This window comes from Pistacia vera, unplaced genomic scaffold (genome assembly GCF_008641045.1).
Source record: "Pistacia vera cultivar Batoury unplaced genomic scaffold, PisVer_v2 Contig32, whole genome shotgun sequence".
Classification (NCBI taxonomy): domain Eukaryota; kingdom Viridiplantae; phylum Streptophyta; class Magnoliopsida; order Sapindales; family Anacardiaceae; genus Pistacia; species Pistacia vera.
The window spans coordinates 187,356-207,544 of record NW_022196135.1 but is presented as its reverse complement, the minus strand read 5'-3'; the positions used below and the strand labels follow the sequence as shown (position 1 = coordinate 207,544).

At 37.6% G+C, this 20,189-nt stretch overlaps 4 protein-coding genes across 4 annotated transcripts; 2 read left to right on the top strand and 2 right to left on the bottom strand.

The window, feature by feature from the left end:
• Positions 1-1,461: 1,461 nt before the first annotated feature.
• Positions 1,462-3,564, bottom strand: LOC116136807 (pentatricopeptide repeat-containing protein At5g48910). The gene has a single exon (XM_031422476.1). It carries the CDS (start codon positions 3,497-3,499, stop codon positions 1,574-1,576), a length of 1,926 nt encoding a protein of 641 aa, XP_031278336.1. The 5' UTR covers positions 3,500-3,564; the 3' UTR covers positions 1,462-1,573.
• A 421-nt stretch (positions 3,565-3,985) lies between these two features.
• LOC116136745 (alcohol dehydrogenase-like) lies at positions 3,986-6,581 on the top strand. The gene is made up of 10 exons (XM_031422406.1): positions 3,986-4,113; positions 4,276-4,412; positions 4,649-4,695; positions 4,884-5,209; positions 5,307-5,389; positions 5,484-5,559; positions 5,679-5,740; positions 5,875-5,970; positions 6,039-6,200; positions 6,292-6,581. Exons 1-10 carry the CDS (start codon positions 4,077-4,079, stop codon positions 6,406-6,408), a joined length of 1,143 nt encoding a protein of 380 aa, XP_031278266.1. The 5' UTR covers positions 3,986-4,076; the 3' UTR covers positions 6,409-6,581.
• An 889-nt stretch (positions 6,582-7,470) lies between these two features.
• LOC116136818 lies at positions 7,471-9,587 on the bottom strand. The gene is made up of 4 exons (XM_031422491.1): positions 9,254-9,587; positions 8,643-8,704; positions 8,451-8,555; positions 7,471-7,850 (listed from the first exon to the last, which is right to left on the bottom strand). The coding sequence occupies exons 1-4, from the start codon at positions 9,480-9,482 to the stop codon at positions 7,707-7,709; spliced, it is 540 nt and encodes a 179-aa protein (XP_031278351.1). The 5' UTR covers positions 9,483-9,587; the 3' UTR covers positions 7,471-7,706.
• A 2,588-nt stretch (positions 9,588-12,175) lies between these two features.
• LOC116136787 (LRR receptor-like serine/threonine-protein kinase RCH1) lies at positions 12,176-15,923 on the top strand. The gene is made up of 2 exons (XM_031422460.1): positions 12,176-15,119; positions 15,433-15,923. Exons 1-2 carry the CDS (start codon positions 12,176-12,178, stop codon positions 15,921-15,923), a joined length of 3,435 nt encoding a protein of 1,144 aa, XP_031278320.1.
• The last annotated feature ends 4,266 nt before the right edge of the window (positions 15,924-20,189 follow it).

Here is a 20,189-nt window from a genome sequence, read left to right as displayed (position 1 = left end):
TGTTGACCTTTGAAAATTGGGTATTGGAGGATCATTCTTTTGGTAGAGTTTCTGTCTACCAGGAACATAAAATTTGCTTATGGGTCATTGGCACAAAGTGAATCTGAAACAGAAATATTTTGATCAAGTTTTGATTACATCTTTAACACTTTTCAAACAAGAGTGAAGCACTAAGGCGGAGTTTTAAATTGGGAAGCCAAGTGAGGACTAAGTTCATCATTTGAATATACGTTGACACTTCAGAATACCCAATAAAATTTTCTATCTGCATGGAACTTTGTCCGGCATGGTGGAAACATATTCATTAGAGTTTTTCTTTTCTTATTTTTACATTATAATACAAAGCCCACGCAGGCCTTTGAATAAGTAAGGAAAAAAGCATCTTATGTTGTGTTGAAATTCTGTGATTTCTTCTTCCGTGTTTGCAGTTGATATTATTCCAAATTTAACTATATTTTTTCTTTTTCTTTAAGGGTATGATTATAAAAGGTGTTCATCCATTTAAAGTCGATGAGTAGTCTCCAATTTTAAAATCTGCTTCGATTTTTATGATAAAAAAAAATTGAATTAGATTGGATGAGAGGAAATAACAGTCCAATTCAACTGACCAATCAAATAGATTGAGTTGAATTTTTAATATAATAGATTCAACCTGTTTAATCAAATCAATTGGTTGAACAATTTGAATTGAATTCTAAACCAGCACCCTGGAATTGCAGATATTGGTTCAATTCTTTGAAGATTTCCCCTTTGTGATTATATTAGGCCTAAAATAAGGGCTGGGCTATGCTGATGTCATCGAGTACCAATCAAAGTTTAAGACCATCCAAAGCATGTGACGTCTCCAAAGACAAAAAGAATATAGTTGTCAACAATCGACTCAAGAATTTGTCTATGAATGAATTTGGTTCGCACACCTGTCCAAACCTTATTTAATTTAAGGATATTCTTTAAGTTCTCAATGAATGAGAAGGCTAGAGAGATCTACAGGACATCAGGCCACTTACAAAAGTGTAATCATTGTCTTGAGTACAACGGGTATAAATAAGCAACTCCCCCTCACAAAGTCGGGAGGAGACACCCTTGGATTCAAAAAAAAAATAGCAAAAAACATACTAGTAGAAAGAGACTGACTTGACATTCTCTAAGAATACTTAGAACACCATGCAGTTGTAATATCAGATTGCAGTTCACGACCTCTTGTAATCCTGTCTAACAACTAGGAACAAACTTATATAAAAGAACACAGTAGATGTATGATTCGTTTTAAGCATATAAACTATTATAAAAATTTTACTGTCTCCTTTATTTTTTATGTTTTTGCGTATTACCGTGCAAACAGTATCTCACCTATTCACTATAATTTGCTCACGTGTGACTTCTTAGCATTTTACACGTGCGAAGTCGTTGGTGTCAAAATTCAGCATCAACAAAACTATATAATTTTAAAATGCAATTAGATTAATTATGTTTCATTTTCAATTGATTTCATCCACTCAATTGTACAGTTCCCAATCAAATACCTGATACTAAAGTAATTAGCAGTATCATTTTAGGCTAACACAGACAGATGTTACCAATAGTCCATACAAGAACACGACCCATTTTCAAAATGGTGGAATCGCTTTCTGTCCCTTACAATTATCCTACGTTTGTAAACCTTCGAGATTAGTTTTATTGAAGAGTGACAATCTTCACACATCCTCAAGTTCTTGACTATTCTCAGTGTTGTTTCAGGGTTTGTACTTATTAAGCCAAATGCAATTGCAATCTTCTCACTATGATAGTGTAATGTGCTTTCTTTCTCTTCCTCGTCCATGTTAAGCAAGACTTGTGTGGTTTTTGGTCTATAGCCTAACAACTTCAATTCTTCCGATATTTCCTCCAACATTGAATGGATTTCTTTGGCTTTCGGATGGGAATCATCTTCCACAAGGAACTCATGAATCATTCCATCAAGTTCAATCCAACTACAACCAGGGTCTTTCCTTATGTCCATTTGTTTCATTTTTAGCCTCACCTCTGCTACCCCTTCCCAATTTCCTGAAGAGGCATACATATTTGACAGACCCACATAAGCTCCACTATCTTGAGGAGCCAAATCCATTAAAACCTTTGCTACACGTTTTCCCATCTCGATATTGTCATGCATTTTACAAGCACCAAGCAAAGCCTTCCATATTACATCATCCGGTTGAAATGGCATGTTCGATATAAGCTCTTCAGCTTCTTCCAAAAGGCCAGCACGACCTAATAGGTCAACCATGCAGCCATAATGTTCCATCCTAGGTTCTAAACCAACAACATTTACCATGTGGTTGAAAAAGAACCGACCGTCTTCCACCAAGCCTGCATGACTACAAGCACTCAGGATGCCAATATACACTACATCACTGGGTTTTACACCAGCTTTTTCCATCCTTGTGAAACAATCAAGAGCATCCTTTGCTCGGCCATGCATGGCAAACCCTCCAATCATAGCACTCCATGTTATTGTATTCAATTTAGGTATCCTCTCAAAGACTTGAACTGCCTTCTCAATGCTCCCACATTTAGAATACATATCAATCAGTGCTGATCCAAGCACATCATCAATCTCAATCTCATTTTTCTCTGCATACAAATGCACCCATTTTCCTAATTCAAGAGCCCCAAGTCGCGAAATTGCAGGAAGAACACTAACCAAAGTCACATAATTCGGACGCACATCTCCCATTTGCATCTCGTGAAACATCTCTATCGCCTCCCTAAATTTCCCATTTTGTGCGTACCCAGATATCATAACATTCCACGAAACCACACTTCTTTGAGGCATTTTATCGAACAAGTCCCTAGAAGCTCTAAACTTTCCAATTTCAACATACCCATCAATCATCACATTCCACAAAACTATATTACCTTCTTGCCTCCTCTTATCTCCCGCTAACTTACTACCATTACCAAATTCAACAATGTTTTTATAGAACAAAATATGAGCATCATCCATTTCGCCACACATAACAAACATTCTAACAAGATTACTGACAACAAATTCATCATAAACAAATCCAAATTTCACAATTAACCCATGAACCTGTTTTCCTTCTAAAAGCTTCCCCAATTTAGCGCAGGCTTTTAACACAGAAGGAAATGTATACTTATTAGGTAACACAAACCCATCACAAATCATTTGATAAAATAATAACAAGGCATGAAGAGCTTCATCATCATTACTCTCACTGAAGGCTCTTATAAGAGTGTTATAAGAAAAGCAATTGGGTTCACGCATTTGGTTAAAAACCTTACGCGCGTAGTCTAAGTCACGGCGGTCGGAGAGAGAGCAGAAGCGAAGAATCTCGGCGGCGGCAAGTGGGTCGTGGATTTGGGCAGTCTTGATAAAGTGGGCGTGGACTTGGGTTAAATGTCTCATGTTCTTGCATTTTGTGATTTGTGGGAAGAGTGAAGATGGGTGTTGTGATGAACTTGTAGCGGTGGGTTTGTATAGTGTTGATGAGTTCATGAGTTTGATTGTGGAGAAACGAAGAGAATGAGACTGTGTGGATGATATTGTTTTTCAAATTACAGTTTGAATTTAGAACCGGTTGTTCGCGGTAATTCGGAAATATGCCCAACCGGAGTAAAACAAATACATCATCATATGATATTGTGAAAAGACCTGACAAGAGTGATAAAAGTCTAATGTCTTGGATCTTTCTTGATGGCTATTAAAGTAATTTCACACAAACGATCAATTAGCATTATTGGAAAGAAGTTACCTGGCGCGCGGGTCATCACGGACGAAAGATATTTTGTAAAACATAGCTCGTGTATTCGTTCATAGCTTAAGTCCAAACTATATAAGGATAATCATTGTACTTGTACAGCATTAATTTTGTCTATCTCTCCGCCACCTGTCATTGGATTTTGACTAAACCTTCTTCGCTCGGTATCTATAGATGGGTCATGATTCATGAATGAGTATCACATGTTAGTGCTCCGGTACACTGGCAAGATTAAGGACACAAACATGTGCTCCTCCTCTATTACAAACTCGAAGACGGAAAGTGTTTAGTTTTCATTCTCGTATTGAATCAACCATGTCGACTTCTGCTGGTCTTGTGATTCCGTGCAAAGGTTTCAATGAAATCAGTTGATCACTTCTTTTGAAAGACCTTTTGGTTTATGAGTTTTATCTTTTTGTTGTGACTTCTATCCTTAACTTTATAAATTCTTAAAAAAAATTATCCTCGGTGCAGTGCAGGGATATTAATTTGGTTTTGTGTTGTTGTTTGGCAGCTGCGGTCGCATGGGAAGCAGGGAAGCCGTTGGTTATAGAGCAAGTGGAGGTTGCTCCACCACAGGCCATGGAAGTAAGGATCAAAATCAAATACACCTCACTTTGTCGCACTGATCTCCACTTCTGGGAAGCCAAGGTCAGTACTCAGTACCAACATTTTATCAATAAATGCCCTCAACATCCTTAACGTATGTCCAAAAGGTATTATATTAAGGAAGGTTTTCCGTACCAAAGATATATATATTTTAACAACATACCAAAATGGTAATCGGCTTTAATAAGAGTAGTTCCTGATTTTAGTAGTTGTCAAATGCCAAGTTTCTCACACGCAGCAATTCATTAAACCTAAGATTTTGCGTTTTGGTATTTCAGGGCAACACACAATTGTTTCCTCGAATATTTGGCCATGAAGCAGCTGGGTATGCTATTGATTTTACATTATTATGACATAATGTTATAGATTAATTTCAAACACGATGAATCATTTTGGTGCCTGATGGCCTCTCAATTCTTTATCTTATTCTGGTATGATCTTGGTCATAGCTCATAGAGTCATATTGTTACCAATGTAAAGTTATTCTCATTGCCAAGTTTAATTTTATGACAGAATTGTAGAAAGTGTTGGGGAAGGAGTAAAAGACCTTGATGTAGGGGATCATGTGCTTCCAGTATTTACAGGGGAATGTGGAGAATGTGGGCACTGCAAGTCTGAAGAAAGCAACATGTGTGACCTTTTAAGAATAAATGCGACCAGAGGAGTAATGCTTGCTGATGGAAATTCAAGGTTTTCCCTCAAGGGGAAGCCGATAAATCACTTTCTTGGCACCTCTACCTTTAGCGAGTACACGGTTGTCCATTCAGGGTGTGTTGTGAAGATCAATCCATTAGCACCTCTGGATAAAGTATGCATCCTCAGTTGTGGCATTTCAACAGGTTGTTTTCTGTGACATTGGGTAGTTTCCAATTTCTATATTGAAGATGAAATTTATATCAAGTGCTAATGTAAAGCTAACTACCTACTCAATTTCAGGATTGGGTTCAATTTTTAATGTGGCAAAACCTAAAAAAGGTTCTTCAGTTGCTGTCTTTGGATTAGGGGCTGTTGGTTTAGCTGTAAGTTTTAGGCTAATTTTTGTTATTATTCAACTCTCTTATGAATAAGATTTTCCCCAAATCGAGCGTCTTTTACTTTTCTGTTACCTTTTAGGCTGCCGAAGGGGCAAGAATTGCTGGAGCATCAAGGATTATTGGGGTGGATAGGAGCTCCAAGAGGTTTGATGAAGGTAACATTTATAATTTGTTTATCAATTTATCATCTACTGTGGAAAAAAATTGTTTAAAGAAGAACGTGGAACTAACTTATTGCTTCATCCTCTATCTGTCATCCTTGTCGGTTTGTTAGCCAAGAAGTTTGGGGTAAATGAATTTCTTAACCTTAAGGAACATGACAGACCCATTCAAGAGGTGTTGTTTCCTCTCTTTTTATCGTTTATAATTGCTTTTATTTCACTGTATCATATAACTGGATCACTTGATATTATTCAGTAGTTTATCTCAGCGGTACTCTGACTCCTATAACTCTACTTAAACGTGTACAGGTTATTGCAGAAATAACAAATGGTGGAGTTGACAGGAGCATAGAGTGCACGGGCAATATTGATAACATGATCTCAGCTTTTGAGTGTGTTCATGACGTAGGTGATCTCATTTTGAGTTCAATTTACGTAAGCTTATTGCTAATCCACTGAACATTACAATGCAGGGATGGGGTGTGGCGGTACTCGTCGGAGTACCAAATAAGGATGCAGTCTTTATGACGAAGCCCATCAATGTCCTTAATGAAAGGACGCTAAAAGGAACTTTCTTTGGCAACTACAAACCCAGGAGTGACCTCCCCTCTGTTGTTGATATGTACATGAACAAGGTAATTAGTTTTTTTCTTCGGCATTCGCAGCTTTTAGAGGGTGACTGTTTATTATCAGATGACATTAATCTGATGTCATAATTTCATGCAGAAATTGGAACTGGAGAAGTTTATAACCCATCATGTCCCTTTCTCAGAAATCAATACGGCCTTTGAGCTCATGTTGAAGGGGCAGGGTTTGAGGTGCATTATCAACATGGAAGCCTAAGTTCTAGAAGAAGAATAATTAATAGTTCGCATTTATCAAACTTCTGTTGTGTAGGTAATTAATGTTAACTGTTATGTATGTTTCTACATCGGTGTTAAACTGAGTGTCTTATATTTTATGACACAAGTTCAGCAATGGGATAGCCCTATTTGCTATTCTCTTCCCAATAATTTTTTTAATTTCAGAATCGTTAATCCATTGAAACATTTTTATGCAAAAAAAAAACTGTCTACATTCCTTCAACCTTCATTCAAGATACCTACTTTTTCCCCTATAATTCAATTTTATCGGTACAAAGAGATCCTGTCCATAAAATAAAGAATAAAAAATTAGTTCCCTATATCCATTTACGAATACAGTAAAGTTGGAGCTTTAGGAGAAGTTGGAATCATAACTTTCGAAGCTCGGCTTTACAATCAGATTGAATTAAAATGGCAGGAAGCCACGATGGTCTCAGGTTGGCAATTAATGAGAATAGTGCTTCTTGTACCAAGACAGGTTCAAGCACAGTATTAATGAGACATTGTGACATGTACTCACTTGAGAAAAGAAATGTAAACATAAATATTGGCTGTGATTATGTCTCAATACTCGATAGTACATAGTGTAATAATCTAGTCCTTAATTGTGATTTAAAAATGCATCATGACCTTGTATGGCACAAAATGACAGCCAAATCCCAGATTGTAAAGTTACTTCACCATTCTCAAAAGCATTTGTAAAGAACACAACAGAATGCACAATTAAAAGAGAAATTATATGAATCTCAGGATTCAGGAACAGAGCATCATCATTGCTGATAACACAGTGCCACGGTCTAGTAAAAGCACCAGATAGCTTTAAATCAACAGCCTTGCTGCTTGTATCTATGTAAAGGAAGCAGGTCCGATCAAGTTTCAATGAAAAAATTCATAGGCATATTGCTCAAGATGCGTATAAAGTCCTAGTACGGTGCAATATGCAAATAGCTGGTCTGCTACCGAATTGAAGTTTAAAATATAACATTTTATAACTTTTAAAAAAAAAATAAAAAAAATAAATATTAATATATAAAGAAGCTATTCTATCACCATGCATATAAACAGAACCATGGCTTAAAGCTAACCCAAGATAACATCACTGGAGAATAGCGACATATGGCGAGCCTTGTTATGAAAAACGAAAAATATATACACATTCCATTTATGAAGATTTATTGTTCCCTCAATTCAGTGAATACCCACAACATTTCTCCAAGAAGTGAATCAAACAAAAATTGGATGATTGATTGTTAGCAGGCTAAATCCCTCCTGCATTTGTTACTTGTACTTTTCCATTATTCTTCTAGCTTCTTCAAGAGAGTCCTCCGTAGAGGTAGGTGTGGAACTGGAACCACCACCCCCTTTTGGTCCATTATCTTTGTTCAAGGCAATGAATATGAAATATGCCAATCCCATCGTGGCCTGCTCATAACAGAGAATATATTATTCAAATACCAATATAATATAATGCTCAAAAGCCACTTTAGAAAGATTGTTTAGAGGATATCTTGATTTCTTATCTTTTGTTCCTTCTAAATACAGCGAATAATTGTTACTGTGAAATAGTATAAAAATTTAAGAGTAAACAGACAAATTGTGAGATTATAGTAAAGGTTAAAATGTCTAACTTCTAAATGATTACCAACTTAAAGAACATGCTGAAAATGAAGAGATTTTAAGTCAATAGGAAATAATTCAGTTATTAGAAGCTTTTACTCTAATGGCAGTATTCCATTTTAACGGACGAAATGAATGCAAGTCATAATGATGGTAGAATTAGTCCTAAGAAAAGAAATGAAAAATAAAATAACAAAATCAATATTCTTTAAGAAAGTTAGTGTTGGCCCCAGATAGGTAGATAATTTCCTGTTTTAAAAAAAAAAAAAAAAAAAAAAGATTAACTTTTCATATGCATAAACTGCTACTGATATTCTAAACATTTCGTACATAGCAAACTAGTATCATCAATCCTCTATCCTTACAAATTAATAAAAGGAAAGAATAAGAAAAAAAACTGCACACCAGCACAAAGAAAGCAGTAGAGACGAATGACTTGAGTAAAAAGAGTGAAATAGCCAATGCCACAGCTGTAATTGAAATCCTTGCTACTGGTCTTGGTACAGAGGCCTAGCAACAAAACGATGAACAAAGCAATCTTTTAACTGCAACTTTAACTTGAAACACAAAATTTCTAGAGGGAGAAAATTAACTTACAGGCACCAGATTGGTTCCGGCCTCAATTCCATCCTTCCCAACATTCCAAACTGTCTGCAGAACTATTTCAAGGAATTGATAAGGTCGGAGTTAGCAAAGAACGTGTGAAAAAAACTCAAATGAAGTGTGCTGTTTACTTGAAATAGCAGGACCACAGCAGTAAACTTCTATTAGAGAATGACCTACCAGGAATTAATTGTTGAAACAGAAGCTTTCCAGAAGAAACAAAAAAATATCCATGGCCAACAACCTCAAGCACTAATCTTATAGAATTATCCAAACATGATTGAATTTATTTGACAAAAGGATCTTAACCTGAAGACAAAACTACATATAACATTCAACGAGACCCGCTGGGGATGTGAGAGGGTACCTTATAAATAGGCAAAAGAAATTGACAAGGCAGTGAACCTTATAATTGTTTAGTCTCTTCATTTAAAAACAAACGAAATGACTGTTTCTTAATGAAAATAATAACATTTTCATTGCAATTCCTAATGCCAATGCGTGATAAAAAATACATAAAAGAAATTAAATGAAAATTAAAATCCAAGAAAAGCAGAGAAGCTGTGCAAACCAAATGAAATTAAATTAAAGAGAGGAAAGCTAACTTTTGACGATGCTAGATTGAGCAGCAAAGACAAGGGGTGATGAACGAGGTTTTTGGGCTCTGAGGTTCCTGGTTTTGACATTTGAGAGCAGAGATGGCTTCTTCAACTTTAAATATGAATTTGAGTGAAGAAACTGCGAGTGAGTAAGTGCTAGGGTTTGGTTTTTGTAACATTTTGAAAAGGCAGGCGAAATCGAACTCAGATTATGAAGAATAAGTGAAGAGGCCATAATATATAAGCAAATGTTTCTTCAAAATTTACAGTGTGTGTGCAACTGAAGGAAAATTGGAATAAAAAACAACTTTATGTCGTTCTAAGTTGTTTGTTTTGAAAGACTCCAAGAGTTGGGTGCCAAACGGCAAAGCTAAGGCTTTCTCTCAACCGCAAAATCATGGAGGGAAAGGGCCCATGCCAGTCAGCTAGACCCGGTCCAGACTCAACAGAAAATAAGTTATGCTCCAAAGTTACCACGAATGGAATCACAGATTGGGCCTGTTTCGACAACCCGATATGGCCCAATTTTGGTAACCTTCGTTTGGTTGTCTTGCCATTCAAAATATTTTATCATGTTTCATTAAAGTAATTCTTTTTGAAGTTTAAAAAATTAGTATTTATTTTTTTACGAGGATTTTTTACAGAATTTTCATAGATAAAATTTTTATTTAATTTTCTTCTTCTTCTTCTTCTTCTTATATATATACTCTTAATTGAGATAAACATATAAAAGTAATGCTATAGTCACTGAAAGTAATGTACCAAATTCATTTATCGAATGACGTGACGCAATCTTGATCGTCAATTAATATTAATTTATAATTAATCAACAGTTAAGATTGTGTCACATCATTCGGTGTATGAATTCAGTGTACTACTTTCGATGACTGTATTATTTTCTAACATATAATTCACAAGTATATTACAATAATGCAAATGGTGCACTAGTTATTACAGTATTGAAGTTTGAGTAATAGGGGTGGACTTTTAGAATATGGTAACTTAACAAAATATTGGTACAATTTGGTTCCCTATTTGTTATTATGCTAATTAATAAGCATGTGGTGGTGCTATAATGGTCGAGGCCTAGAAATTCGAAGAAAGTATGGTTCCGATTATGTTTTGTCTCCTAAAAATTTAATGGGGGGTGGGTGGTAGCTTAAGTTGGTAAAGGCGATGTGAGATGCTTCTGGGAAAAATTTGATTAGGAATTTGTCAAAACAAAACGTGTATAGATTCCAATAGTGGGAGTTCCAAGGTCACGCCCTTGAACTCTGGGCTCGGCGCACCATTCTTCCTGCATTTGAATATTTACTAAGCAAGTATTATTAGCTAATTAAAGCGGAGTAGGTTTAGTCAGGCCAAATGGCTAAAGTTTGATTCATCCACATGATTTACCCTCAAAATCAGGGATGCCCTTTAATTTCAACACTTCCAAATTCAATAACACGATCATCACGTATTCAATTTCATTTCACCACAAACAAATAATACTACTATCCTACCTAGCTACACTAAAATTTGAAATATTTGCAATATGATTAGCCTTTTTCTCTCTTCCTTCGCTACTTGCTGAGGACACTAGGCTCGAGTTAGATTTTTTTTTTTTTTTTTTATTCGTGGGTATTTTGTTCAAACATGTTGTGTCAATTATTGAAGCCAATGCAACAGTCAAAAGATGAACTAAAAATTATTGGATTAAAAGTAATATGTTTTTGACTTGGTGACCTAGAGGGCCTTAGGGTTTATCCTTTTATTAAAGTTATTGTAACCCCAACACATGCCTTGGACGGGGGAAAGTTAGAGCCAATTACAAGCTAGGGCCGGCTAATACAGGAAAACAAAAGTTAACGTTGTAGTTTGAGAAGCAATTGATACTGTATATAGATTAATTGCTGTATGATTTTTTTTTTTTTTTTTTTCTTATATATATTGGTTTTGTAGTTTCAATGAAACAGAACAATGAGCAGTGCAAATGGCTGTGGTGAAGAGCCCAATGCCAATGGTACTCTTGTTCACACTAGATTAAATATAGTAAGACTACCAGTGACAAGAAAACAAAGAAAAGATGATGCATCTATATGGATTTCTTATTGTGATTATTACGGAGTGTAGTACATATGCTTTGCATTCAGAGACTCTATCTGTCCCATGAAAATATTTATGCTTCTCTTGTTAACCGTGTAGCATAATTTGCTTTTTGTTACATAATTATATTGGCCATGGCTACTTGTTTGGGAAAAGAGAATATACAAAGTGGAAAACATAGCTCAAGAGAAGAATGAGAGAAATTCCATCTGGGAAATGAATTTATAGAAACTAGTAGTCATATTCAAAGATTAATAGATACTGAATGTTAAAGAAGAAATATATCTGCCATTGTTATGAAAGTGAAGAAAAACCATCTCCTAGAAGCACTTCCATACAACTCTATGATGATAAACACTATAGAAGCAGCTTTCATGAAGTTTTGAAACCAAATTTTCCTCTTTGAGAAAAAACTAAAAAAGAATCAATGGTGCAACTGGGTTTCAAAAGAGTGGTCCGATTATCAAAAAATAAAACAGTCCGCGTCACTGACTATGTTGAGGAAAACAATGCAAAAACACATGGTGGTATCTGGTAATGACTATAGTACAACACCTACCTTAATATAAAAGACTAGAAGATATAGAAAAAGAACAGAACCCCGAGGCCGAGGGTGATGGTGATTGTAATGTGGCTGCAATCTTTTATTGCTATTTCACTTTTTTTTTTTTTCCTCTACCCTTTTCTTGCTTACCTGCAAAGTAAATAGAGTTGTAATAGACTAATTGCATTGGCAGCATTTGTTGAGTGAGTGTCTGAGATAAGAATCACAAGAAAGAGAGAGAGAGAGACCCAATGCAAAACCAAGAAAGAGTGGTTTGGGATTTGAAGCAATTGCCAATGCCGATGCCGAGACAACTCTTCAACAAACACCACCACAATCCAATGCTAAGCCAATCTTTCAGCATCCTCCACCACCACCACTATCCTCTTTTCCTCCGTCTTCTCATTTCTCTTTTACTATCTGTTAATGCTTTTGCAGTGAATATTGAAGTTCTTACGCTAGTTTCTTGGCTTAACAACTCTCACTCACTACCTTCACCTTTCTCGACATGGAAACTTTCAGATTCCAATCCTTGCAAATGGTCTTACATTACTTGTTCTTCCCAAAACTTTGTCACTGAAATCAATATCCAGTCAGTTGAGCTAGAACTTCCCTTCCCTTCAAATTTCTCCTCTCTTCCCTTCCTCCAAAAGCTTACCATTTCTGGTTCTAATCTCACTGGAGCAATCTCACCTGATGTAGGAGACTGTACTCAACTGACAGTTTTAGATTTTAGTTCAAGCAGTCTTGTTGGTAGCATTCCTACGAGCATAGGGAAGCTCCTTAATCTTCAGGACTTGATTTTAAACTCCAATCAGCTTACGGGTGAGATACCAAAAGAGCTTGGTGGTTGCAAAAACCTCAAGAATCTCATAATATTCGACAATTACTTAAGCGGGAATATTCCAGTTGAACTAGGCAAACTGGTTAATTTAGAAGTTATACGAGCTGGAGGAAACAAAGACATTGCAGGAAAAATCCCGGATGAGCTTGGAGACTGCCAGAATTTGATGGTGCTTGGTCTTGCTGATACTAAAGTTGCCGGTTCCTTACCTGCTTCATTGGGTAAACTAAGCAAGCTTCAGACACTATCAGTATATACTACAATGCTATCTGGTGAGATACCCCCTGAAATAGGCAACTGCTCAGAGCTTGTTGTGTTGTTTCTCTATGAGAATGATCTCTCAGGTTCACTCCCACGAGAGCTGGGCAAGCTACTAAAGCTGGAGAAACTGTTACTATGGCAAAACAACTTTGATGGGCCAATTCCTGAGGAAATAGGTAACTGTAAAAGATTGAAGACTATCGATCTCTCTTTAAATTTTTTCTCTGGAAGCATACCCCAGTCTTTTGGAAATCTCTCAAATCTCCAAGAGCTTATGTTAAGTAACAATAACATCTCCGGTTCAATCCCCCCAGTTCTTTCAAATGCCACAAGCCTATTACAGTTGCAGCTTGATACCAATCAGATATCGGGTTCTATTCCAGCAGAGCTTGGGATGTTAACACAGCTACAAGTCTTCTTTGCTTGGCAAAATAAGCTTGAAGGAAGCGTTCCATCGTCATTAGCTAGTTGCAGGAGTCTTGAAGCTCTAGATTTGTCACACAATGCACTCACTGGCAGCTTACCTCCTGGCCTCTTTCAGCTTCAAAATTTAACAAAGTTGCTCTTAATTTCTAATGGCATTTCAGGCTCGATCCCTCCAGAGATTGGCAATTGCAGTTCTCTTCTACGGCTTCGGCTTGTAAGCAATAGAATCCGTGGAGAGATTCCAAAAGAAATTGGGTTCCTCAATAACCTTAGTTTCCTTGACCTGTCTGAAAATCATCTTGTTGGATCAGTGCCAGATGAGATTGGCAATTGCACTCAATTGCAGATGTTGAACCTCAGCAACAACACCCTTGGAGGTACTTTACCTAGCTCTTTAGCTTCACTCAGTAGGCTTCAGGTGCTAGATGTTTCAGTAAATCAATTTTCAGGTCACATTCCTGAAAGTTTTGGACAACTTACATCACTTAATAGACTCATCCTTTGTAGCAACTCCCTCTCTGGAGCAATCCCCTTTTCTCTAGGTCGTTGTTCAAGTCTTCAATCACTTGATCTTAGCAGCAATGACCTCTTGGGCATGATCCCAGTTGAAATGTTTGAAATTCAAGCTCTCGACATTTCTCTAAATTTGAGTTGGAATGCACTGTCAGGGATAATTCCACCTCAGATTTCTGCTCTCAACAAACTATCCACATTAGACCTTTCACACAATAAGCTTGGAGGTGACTTGTTTGCACTTTCTGGGCTTGACAACCTTGTTTCTTTAAACATCTCTTACAACAATTTCAGTGGCTATCTTCCGGACAGTAAACTCTTTCGACAATTATCAGCAACAGAGCTGGCAGGAAACCAGGGGTTGTGCTCTACTGGCCACGAGTCATGTTTCCTGAGCAATGCCACAACTGCAGGAATGCTGAATAGTGGCAGTTTTAGGAAGTCACAAAGACTCAAAATTGCCATTGCTTCACTTATTACCTTGACCGTAACATTGGCAATCTTTGGGGCTCTTGCAATTTTTCGAGCCAGGAAAATGGTAGGAGATGATAATGACTCAGAGATGGGAGGCAATTCGTGGCCTTGGCAATTCACTCCATTCCAGAAGCTGAATTTCTCAGTTGAACAAGTCTTGAAATGTCTAGTTGAAGACAACGTTATTGGAAAGGGATGTTCAGGAATTGTTTATCGTGCAGAAACAGAAAACGGAGAAGTCATAGCGGTTAAAAAGCTCTGGCCAACAACAATGGCTGCTGGATATGATTGTCAAAATAATAAAACTGGAATTGGTGGAGTTCGTGATTCCTTTTCAGCTGAGATAAAGACCCTTGGCTCTATCCGCCATAAGAACATTGTTAGGTTCTTGGGTTGCTGTTGGAATAGAAATACAAGATTACTTATGTACGATTATATGCCCAATGGGAGCTTGGGTTGTCTTCTTCATGAAAGGAGGGATAGCTGCTTGGAATGGGAGTTGAGATATCGGATAGTATTGGGCGCTGCTCAGGGTTTGGCTTATTTACACCACGACTGTGTGCCTCCCATTGTTCACAGGGATATCAAGGCCAACAACATCCTCATTGGTCCTGAATTTGAACCTTATATTGCTGATTTTGGGCTTGCCAAGCTTGTTGATGAGGGAGATTTTGCTCGGTCTTCTAACACTGTTGCTGGGTCTTACGGTTACATTGCTCCTGGTAAGTTTAAAATCCTTAAAATTTTATCTCAAGTAACATTTATCGAAATTATTGTTAGATTATTTCAATAATTATTTAGAAATGAGACTACTTCATAAAGAATATAACAAAATCTCATGAGTATTAAGGATGATTCAATAATCACTACTTGCACTAGCTTGCTCTGCCAAACAATCATTAATGTTTTTCCTTCCTAATTTTGCTCCAGTTTACAACTTATTCAAGTAATTATAATTATTTCTGATGTTCAATCAATCTTCAGAATGTTAATGCTTGTTGAAAGCTGTTGTATTTCGTTGGATTTGGTTTGCAGAATATGGTTACATGATGAAGATAACAGAAAAGAGTGATGTATATAGCTATGGAGTTGTTGTGTTGGAAGTGCTAACAGGGAAGCAACCAATTGATCCTACCATACCAGATGGGCTTCACATTGTGGATTGGGTGAGGCAGAAGAGAGGTAGAGTAGAAGTTCTTGATCCGAGTTTACGGGCACGCCCAGAAGTTGAAATACAGGAAATGTTGCAGACTTTAGGAGTAGCTTTGCTGTGTGTAAATCCTAGCCCAGATGATAGGCCTACAATGAAAGATGTAGCAGCCATGCTGAAGGAGATTAGGCAGGAGCGGGAGGAGTGTCTGAAAGTTGATATGCTTCTCCAGGGTTCTTCAACAAATGGTCAACAAGATAATAACTCATCTTCAACAATGATGCCTAAATCATTTCTCCTTAGCAACAATACAAGCTTTTCTGCATCTTCATTGTTATACTCTTCATCCTCCAACTCCAAGGCAACTTTCAAATAGTTACTTTTATTTTATTCTTTTTTTTTTCTCTCTTTTTCTAGGTAGTTACTGTTACCAGAGAGGAGATTGATTCAACTCCAGCCCTGTTTCAAAACTCTGGTTTGTTTATGTAAAGGTGAAAGTTTGAAATTAATAAATAGAAGCAGAAAATTTGAGGATGAGTTTGATTAATAATCCTGTGAATTGAAGCGGGTTGTTCGCAACAGAAAACTGAAACCACTCGACTAATTTCTGGATGTGCTAACAAAACTACCCAGATTTTTAATATCACCAAAATGATAAAACTAATACTGTGATTAAAACCTTGGTATGAAAACATGGCATAAGTTAAGAGATTGACAAAGCAATTTACGTTTTAAAAGAGCATAACAGGCACTCAGGACTCCCATTTTTCACACCAATCAGCCCCTTGTAAAATAAAACCATGGCCACCCGTAAATGGTGGCAAGCTGTTTCATCAAATAACAGGGGTAAACGGGTTGTACCATTTGCAATGAAAGGAGAATGATGAAAATTTATTAACTAAGCAGAGAATCTTGATATATTTTCTTCAATTATTTTCAGTAAAAGTAAAAATAATTTCTCATTATAAATAAATTATTAATGTTTATCAGAATTTAATATCTTGTGGTTGTGGCATAAAACGGAATCCTTTTGGCCTTAACATTGAGGATGATTCTATGATACAAGATATATCCCTTTGAAATGTGATATATATTAGAGTAAACGACATGTTCCCACCAAAAGATTAGCGAAAATCCAAGTTTCCACCCCTGGCTTCATTTATTCCATATCCACCCTTAAATTACCACTGTTAATGATTTTTGAGTGCTTACCCAATATGGAGAATGTTATTACCAAACTGCCCTGACCAATAAATTATTTTTTAACCCAAATAGATTTGGATTTTTCCAGTAGCCGTAAGGGAGGGGAAAATCGGGAGAAAAAGCTCAGATTTGACCAAAATGGAGGCGAACGAGGCTGGGGGATGGATGGGTTTTGTCGAGGATGAATAGGGGAAGCTCGTGGTGGTGATGGTGATGTCAAACAGCGTTGGAATTCGACTAGATTTGGACTTTACCGGCAGCCGCGAGGGAGGGGAAAATCGTGGATAAAAGGCTCAGATCTAGCCAAAATGGAGGCAAACGAGGCTGGGGGGTGGATGGGTTTTGTTGGGGATGAGTGGGGGAAGCTAGTGGTGGTGGTGGTGATGTCAAACGACACCGGAATCCGGCTAGATCTTGATTTTTTTGGTAGCTGTGAGGGAGGGAAAAATCGCGGAGAAAAGGCTCAGATCCGGCCAAAATGGAGGCGGATGAGACTGGGGGATGGATGAGTATTGTCAGGGATGAGTGGGGGAAGCTAGTAGTGGTGGCGATGATGTCAAACGATGTTGGAATCCGACCAGATCTGGATTTTTCCTGCAGCCATGAGGGAGGGGAGTGATGAGGGGTGCTTGTGATAGAAATTTGAGATGTCAGGGTAATTTTGAAATTTTTGTTTTTATTTAAGATTTAATGCAATTCAAATGACCATTCTACCCTTTCACCATTACATTAAATAATTTTTTGTTAGTTTAAGGGTGGGAGATAAATGCAACCAGGGGTGGGAACTTGGAATTTCGCTAATCTTTGGGTGGGAACATGTCGTTTACTCTATATATTATTAGTTGTCAAAACATTTACAATGTGATATCTCAAATATTTTAAATTGTAAAATGTTGTACACGTATTTTTCAATTTGTAAAAGATCAATATCATTCTTAAATTAATGCATTATTATCACGGTTAATCACATAGTTTATAATTGAAATAATTAATAAATATTGTTGTGTGTGCTTTTTCCATTAAACTCGGAGAAGTCAGAGTTCCACAAGGTTATAGTTCGACCTAGAATCAGTTCGACTCAACACTTGTCCAACCTAGCATAAGCTTGTAGAGATATAGCTCGACCCAGCATAAGCTAGTCACGACCAATCTTGACAATTGTTCAAGCAAATCACAGATAAGCTTAAATCCCAAATATTTCGAAAGAGATCAGATCAACATCAATAATGGCCTGATCTTAGCGTTCAATCACGAGAATATCGAAGTTGCATTTCAATCTTAATTGTAATTCCTTTAATTTTGCTCTTCCCTTTGTAAAAAACTTGTATATAAACCCCTTCCAATGATGGAAAAAGGGTTAGAAAATTGTTCTAGTTATTAGACTCTTTACTTGTAAGCTCTCGAAGCAAATAAAAACAACAGTGGACGTAGTCTCAAGAGTTAAACTTGTTGAACCACTTTAAAAACCTTTATGTGTTCTTTACATTATTGTCATTACATTTATTGTATTGCTGGTTATCCGTAATCACATACACATCGGTTCTGATTTCACCAAGGTCAATCAAATCGCTCTAGTTGGTGTAATTCTTGCATTAACATTTTGGCACCAGAATGAGGGCCTCTGCCTACTTTCAAAATTTTTGGCAAGCGACTTTAGTGACTTGATCACCTGAAGTGTCAAATGGCCCGTACCAAATCAAAAACGGCCACCGGAAACCACGACAACATGGAAATCACCAATCAAGAGCCCACTAGAATAATTCAGCGGAAGAGATAATAAGTTCTCCATTCACAGTAGAAGTTCATTAGACCCTGCTTCCCTAGGGATTCACGGCACCAGAGGGCAAGTTTGATGAAAAAAGGGATCCTAGAGATCACCTAGACTCTTTCAATGACTTGATGAAGTTGCATCAGGTCTTTGACTTGGCAAAGTGCCGCTGTTTCACGATCACTTTAGTTGGAGATGCCAAGAAGTGGTACAAAAGGCTTAAGGCGAACACAATACACTCTTGGCAACAATTGTCCTCACTGTACCTGTAACAATTCCAAGCGAGGAGACAATTCGCAATGCTGCTCAGTTATCTGAGCAACATCAGTCAGGAAAGAGATGAAACTCTAACCTTGTACTTAACGAGGCTTCAGAATGAATAAGCAAAGGTCGCAAATGCACCTGAGGAATCAATCCAGACTTTGCTGATAACAGGTATAAGGCCGCAGACGAAGATGTGGAAAGAGCTTCAAAGCGAAGACCATGTAAGCTTGGCCAAGTTTTATTAAATATCCACCAAACATCAGCGAGTGGAAAGCTCACTAACTATCTTAAATAGAAACTCACCCAAAGAGCCTTTGATAGGTGACAAGATCGCTCAACAAACAAACAGATAGGCTATGATCGCAATGATAGGGACCGAAATAGGTTCTAAAAAAGACAAAAAACGGATAACCACAGGAAAGACAACCTTTTTCGCGGTATGCAGAGTACACTCCCCTAACTCAAGATGTAGCTCACATCTATGAAGTCTCTCGTGAGGCTAGGAGATTGTCCATGCCAGAAAGAATAAGAGGAGCACCAGGCAGAAGAGATCACCAAAAATACTATTGGTACCATCGAGACATCGAGCACAACACTAATGAGTGTCGAGCTTTGAAAGACGCTATCGAGGATCTGATCATAAGAGGCCACTTGAAAGAATTTGTCAAGGAGGAGCCAGCTCGCGAGAATCTAAGCGAGTAGAATAATTAGATCCAACAAATCCAGCCGAACAATGATGTATTGGTGGGTATGATCTACCAGAAACTCGACATTGTAGGGAGCTTCTGGCGCTTTTGCGAGCAATATGCGTGAGAGGCCAGGACATACTCAGTCCCCCGAGTGATGAGCTGTGAGCAAAAGCCGCTGAAGTGGCCTAGGCAAGAAAACGAGGTGACAGGATTCACCAAGGAGAAGTGTGAACAATCCCCTCACTATAACCATGATGCAATCATAATCGTAGCAAGGATTGACAATGCCCGAGTACTCAGGGTAATAGTCAACAATAGCAGTGTAGTGAGCATCATTTTCTTGGGAGCATTCCGAGAAATGAGATTCACATAATGAGACCTGGGGCATGTTCGTCGCCACTGTACAAAATTTACCAGGGATAGTTTAGTCCCCAAGGGAACAATCGAGTTGCCCATGACTCTTGGGGAAGAGCCTTAGATAAGGATGGTGATGGCAAAGTTTCTAGTTGTCGATTGCCCGACCACTTATAATGTCATTATGGGGAGGCCGATTCTGGACAACCTAAGCGCAATCACCTCAATGTACTGCCAAGCAATGAGATTCCCAACTCCAGGTGGGGTTGCAACAATCAAGAGTTGCAGGAAAGAATCTCGAGAATGTTATAATTGGGTCATCCATGTTGCACAAAAATGGTCGCTCCTAAGAACCATGGTCATT